We start from the raw sequence: 6277 nt of genomic DNA on the forward strand, positions 1-6277 counted from the left end.
ACTTTTCATGCGAAGCAACTTGGCGAGATGAAGTAGAACTTCGCGTGGAAGTTGTGCGCTCCTAAGCAGAGGGGAGGTGGGATAAAAGTTGCTTTGCGTAGAAAATCGTAAAATATATTTTAAAGCAGAAAATTTCTGTTTCATATATAGTAGTTAAGAGACACCATTTTTCAAACTTATTTTATTAATAATTTTTTAACAAAGGACGCGACCGCCACCTAAAACCTGTTGGAAGTCACTCAAGGTCAAGATCATGGAGGATAATCCCTTGTAGAGTGTGTGTATATTTAATAAAATATTACTTATAAATATCAACATGTCAACATTTACGAAAAATAAAAATATTTCTGTGCAATTTTTTGTTGCGCAAGCACTTAAAAAAAAGAAAGTATTTATTTATTTTAGCAGATGAATCAACGTCTATTTAATGTTTTCACATTTTAGACTGAATTAGGTGACATAGATGTTTTACATTAAAAATTCAAAATAAATTATATAAAATTAAATTAATTATTTGAACTAATTCGCGGTTTTGATATAGTTAGATTCGGCGGTTCTCTATGACGCAGTATTTTTGTTGTATGAGGCATTAGAGACTCTAAATGCAAGAAATATTGAAAATAAAGTATATATGTCCATTGATCCTGTACGACTTTCTTGTATCGATAAAACTACAATGTATGAAGCAGGGCCTAATATCGTCAGTGTTATGCAAAAGGTGAGAAAAAGATTTTTTTTTATTACTTCTTATATAACAAAAAAATGGCAATTTGGCTTTAAGTCTTAAGAATATATATGTATATATGATTTTTATTATTCTTTATAATACATATTATGAAGAAAGTAATTTAATTAATAACGATTTTCTTACATTTTTATGTACATTTGCATAAAAAAATAAACTCTTCAAAGTTTAATGCCACATTAAATTTATTAAATGTGACTGACATAATAACTGTACTAATATTCATTGTTTGAACACGACTGTACAAATAATAAACATTCGCGAAAAAATATTGAAAAATTAATATCAAGTCTTTATTATATTTATTTTTAACATAAGAAAATTAATTTTTTCTTAAATAGATATCAAAGAAAGGAAAAATAACAGGCATTATGAACATTGATGAATATGGTCGTCGACAACATTTTAATGTAAAAATCTTGAACTTTCAACAATCGGGTGTGATACAAACAGGTTATTGGGACTTTAATGGTATACATACCACACAGATTAAGGAGGAGAAGGATATCTATTTAGAAAGATTCATGGAAGAAAAAATATTCAAGATTAGCGTATACGTAGTCCGTAGTATTATTTAACATATTAATTATAGCTCTGACATTAAGATTATATGTTGTTAGCTATTAAATAGAAATATATCTTGTCAATTCATTATGTAATTCATAAATTATAAGAGAGGATTTAAAGTTATATTACATGTATAGTTTGAGAAAGATATTTATAATAAGTACAGAAAAGAGCAAAAATTGAAAACATCGTATTTAATAATATTACTTTAATGCTTCAATATAGATATTTCTTTTGATATAAAAACAGAAATATTGTATATCACGAATGATATATCATTAGTGGTATACATAAGCGAACGAATTAAATCAATAAAGTCACATGTAATTGTTCTACGAATATTTCCTCTCTTAGCTCTTCTTTTTATTCATACAAATATTTTTGAAGATATGAAATATGTAATAACTTTCTTCGATTTTTAGTATCCACCCTACGTTATGGAATCGTATGAATTTCATTTTAAAATAATTTTAAGGATTTATCAAGGTTTTTGCATCGATCTGATTAAGCATATCGCAAAGATTTTAAAGTTTAAAGGGGTAGTTTTCCAACGCGTAACTGATGGATATGGTTCTTACAATCCACAAACGAAGACCTGGAATGGTCTAATCAGGAGCATTTTGGATCATGTAAGTAAAACGTCCTGCATTTTACAGAGGGAAAAAATGATTTGTTAAAATATCTAAAAATGTTGCTAGATACAAAATAATTGTATCTAGCAACGATCTAAAAATAATTTTGTCAGATTGTCAAAATAATTATATAAAAGGTCTAAGATTTCTGGAATATTAAAATATTTCACAGCATTGCTAATCACATGCTTAAGTTTACTACATATCTAATTAATCTTTGATGGTTCCGAGAAAATTATTTTCAGATTTGCATCTAACTAAATTTTTCAATATTTCAACAAAATTGTACTTTCCATGCAGAAACTTTTGCTTAAAAAGAGATTTGTTCTTAATTTATTTCTATCACCTCATTTTGGCAACAAATTAAAGTAAAAAAAATTTCTTTTATGAAAAGAAAATAGAACAGAAATATAAATCAAATAAGTAAATTAATTAAATTTGTTTTCATATTACAATTAAATTAATAATAGTATTTTTTTTAATGTAATAATCCATCTTTTATTTAAAATCCACATTAATTATTTACCACTTTCATTTTACAAGATTTCCTTATTTGTTGTGATAACAAACAATATTTCGAGTTTGAATTATTTTTCAGTAATCTGTTATTTATGATCTATTTCTTAAAAATTTCAGGAAGCCGATTTGGCTATATCCGATTTAACTATAACATCCTCCCGCCAATCAGTTGTGGATTTCAGTTTGCCTTTCATGTCCTCGGGTAAATATTGATATTAATACAATACTAATTTATTAAAAAGGATAACATACAAACAAATATTATAATATCGTTATAATTTGTTTTATTCATTACTCATAAATTCTAGGTAACCCAGAAATAAATTAAACATAAGATATTGTAAAAATAAATAAAGAAAAGAAATTTAAAATGTCTATTACGGTCGAAGCTGAATCTTCATCGCTTTAAATAATCAAACTTAAATTACTAACTACATGTATGTATATATACTTGCATATATCGTATTGTAGCCTTTTTCGAACTGCGCGCCGAATTGTTTTTCCGGACTATAAACGCAATTAAAACTACTCTAGTAATCGCGAATTAAATTGACAAGCAATTTTTAATAATTTGATGCTACAATCGAGCATTATATTATAAAGATGTTAATATATTGAAAATAAATACTGTAATAATATACAATTCGAAAAAGATTACAATATGCAAGTACATATATATATATGTATATAATATATATTAGTAATTCAAGTTTGAATTATTTAAAGCAATGAAGATCCAGTTTCGACTGTAATAGACATTTTAAATTTTTATTATTGATTGTGTTTTCACATGTGCATTAATCTAAAATGAAGATTATTAAATAAATAAATCAATAATTAAATTTTAAATTAGGTCACAGCATTTTATTTAGGAAACCGGAAAAGAAAGCACCACCTTTTTTTCCCTTCTTATTACCTTTATCTACAGAAGTATGGCTCTACATGGCTATTGCTTATCTCATCGTATCGATAATGTTATTTGTTCAGGCAAGGTAAGATTTTTAGAAACAAAATATTTAATAGTTTTAAATAAAATTATGAAGTAATAAAAATGTAATAAAAATTATCCTTCTCAAAAAATACTAAAATTAATATTATAATTAGTAGAATGAAGATAACCGTTAAAAAAATGTGACTTGTATTTCGTAAATTTCAATTCTTTCTTAAGAATGGCACCTAATGAGTGGAATAATCCTCATCATTTATCCAATGCTGATCCTGAAGAACTCAAAAATAATTTTAACTTCAAAAACTCGTTCTTCTTAACTATTGGTTCTTTTATGCAACAAGATTCAAACATACTGCCCAAGTAAGCTTTAATATCATTGTATTATAAATAATAAACATATTTTAAATGTTGAAGAAATTATTTTTTTAACCAAGAGAGTTAAATGTTTTAAACTATTACAGTAATTATACATTAATAAAATCACTTTTATTGTAGAGCATCATCTCTGCGCATGCTTGCAAGCATGTGGTGCTTCTTTATTTTGATCATATACAGCTTATATACAGCGAATCTAGCTGCTTTTCTCACTATGAACAAAATGGACATACCTATTAAAGGAATTGAGGACCTGCCCAAACAGACCAAAATTAAATATGGTGCAATAAAGGGTAGCTACACAGCAACATTTTTCAAAGTACATTATCAGCTTATTTATGATTATATTTGGCTCAATATAAAAATAACTTACGGATATGATTCGACATTATCCAATTGTTTAGAATTCGAATTACTCAACGTACAGAAAAATATGGGCTGCAATGATAAACTCTAAACCGAGCGTATTCACATCAAATTATAAAGAAGGTGCGTAATTCCAAAATCAAACATGCACCTCCTACGTGAAAAATACATGAAAAACATTTCTTTAAAATGAGTTACATTATTTGAAAAAAACAATTTTTTCGTTTTTGAATTCTATTTTTCAAATATATTAATTTTCTGTTACAATACGTTCCAGGCATCGATCGAGTTCTCAACAGCAATCGACAATATGCCTTTCTCATGGAAAGTGCCGCTATTGAATATAATATAGAGCGCAAATGCGACTTAATTAAAATAGGTGACGATGTGGTTGGAAACAGTGGCTACGGCATTGCTATGCCACGCAGTAATATAATTTCACTACAATACTAATATTTTTCATATTTCTTTATCTTTATATACATCATTTCTCTTGCATCTCTTCTGTAGATTCTCCGTACAGAACACATATTAACCGTGCGATCCTAATGTTAAAAGAGCAAGGTATACTGGAAGAGTTGAAGACAAAGTGGTGGAAGAATAAGGAAGGAGATTTATGCGAAAAAGATGAAATGGAAAAGGATTCAAGGATATACGAATTAGGGATGGCAAGTCTCGGAGGTCTATTCTTCATTCTAATATGTGGTTGCAGCGCTTCGTTCTTTATCGCAATTTGCGAATTTCTGTGGAATATACGTAAAATCGTTGTGACAGAGAAGGTAAATCTTCACTTTACCTTATTTACTATTAATTTTGTGATAAATACCACAAATAAAGTAAATTCATTTTCTTCCTTTTAAGGAAGAGAAGCACTCAAAAACTTAATATATTGTAAAATTTCTTTCTTTTTATTATAAATTGCGAAACAAAATTTGCGAAGTATAATACGCGAATTTTAACTATATGTATTATATGTCTTTAATAAGTTAATTACTGCATCGTCATATCATTGCAATATACTAAAGAGGAACTTAATCATTTTTAGATCACGCCGCGGGAAGCGCTAGTTGCCGAGTTGAAATTCGCCGTAAACATCTTCGCAATTAGAAAACCCGTTAAAATTGCCAAGAGCAGCAACAATAACATAAGTTCCAGGAAGGATGGACTTGATAGAGCTGTCCATGGCTTGATCTATCATCGATAGATCTATCTTTCTTATGTGCTGATATTCGGTATTATGGTAAAAATCAGGAATAGAAATAAATGTATGTGTTGAAAATTATGAAATTAATTAATTAATTATTTCTAAGGGTATTTTTTTAAGTTTAACTACAAATTTTTTTAAATAGTACAGGGATACTTACATTGAAAGCACTAATTTCCTTCATAAATAAATATTCATACATATATAAATAGATAATGTATAGGTGTTTGTAAAGATGTGTATTAAGCACGGATCAATATATTCACTAAGCTAAACGACTGTACGAGTCAGTCATCTTTGTGTATACCTCTTTTCTGTAATATTATTTTCGAATGTTAATGATACCATCTTATATAACAGTTAACATAAGTATAATTCGCCAATAAGCAAAAATCAAATATGCTTCATCGACTGTAGATATTCAGGCTCCAATCGAGTTGATTAAGAGATTCTTAACATATCTTAAAGCATACATGCTTTAAGATTTAACAAAAATAATTTTATGACATTTTTATTTCTAAAACACAGACTAAAAATATTCTGTTTTGTTAGCATGTATTTAAATAAAATCTTTTTTTATATATATATAAAGCGGTGGTTAAATATTTTATCTCTTATTTATTAACCTTTAATGACTTTTGATTTAGAAAATATGTCTCAATTTATACTGTCAAATGTGAATAATAATATGTGAAACAGATTAATCTATTTCGGTATATATAATGCAAGGAAAAAGTTCACATTACTTGCTTCGACTATTGAATATAATCTAATATGACTATAATCTAATGTGATCGCGATAAAAGATTACAAACATTAACTACTTAAAGTTTTTTATGAGTTACAAATATGCGTAATTTTTATATTGTTATCCTTCATTAATTTACTATTTCATTTATCCACTAATTTTTTTGCTACAT

At 27.2% G+C, this 6277-nt stretch overlaps 1 protein-coding gene across 1 annotated transcript in view; it reads left to right on the forward strand.

The window, feature by feature from the left end:
* LOC108750324 (glutamate receptor ionotropic, kainate 2-like) overlaps window positions 1-5357 on the forward strand; it is a 9942-nt gene extending 4585 nt beyond the window's left edge. Inside the window, exons 6-16 of the mRNA XM_018489703.1 lie at window positions 542-718; window positions 1087-1305; window positions 1735-1941; window positions 2581-2665; window positions 3317-3455; window positions 3632-3772; window positions 3908-4106; window positions 4192-4276; window positions 4431-4580; window positions 4664-4932; window positions 5199-5357. Of these exons, the coding sequence (XP_018345205.1) occupies window positions 542-718; window positions 1087-1305; window positions 1735-1941; window positions 2581-2665; window positions 3317-3455; window positions 3632-3772; window positions 3908-4106; window positions 4192-4276; window positions 4431-4580; window positions 4664-4932; window positions 5199-5357 (1830 nt within the window). The remainder of the gene's footprint in view (window positions 1-541; window positions 719-1086; window positions 1306-1734; window positions 1942-2580; window positions 2666-3316; window positions 3456-3631; window positions 3773-3907; window positions 4107-4191; window positions 4277-4430; window positions 4581-4663; window positions 4933-5198) is intronic.
* The last annotated feature ends 920 nt before the right edge of the window (window positions 5358-6277 follow it).

The sequence above is a fragment of the Trachymyrmex septentrionalis genome, unplaced genomic scaffold, assembly GCF_001594115.1.
Source record: "Trachymyrmex septentrionalis isolate Tsep2-gDNA-1 unplaced genomic scaffold, Tsep1.0 scaffold36, whole genome shotgun sequence".
NCBI classification, from domain to species: Eukaryota; Metazoa; Arthropoda; class Insecta; order Hymenoptera; family Formicidae; genus Trachymyrmex; species Trachymyrmex septentrionalis.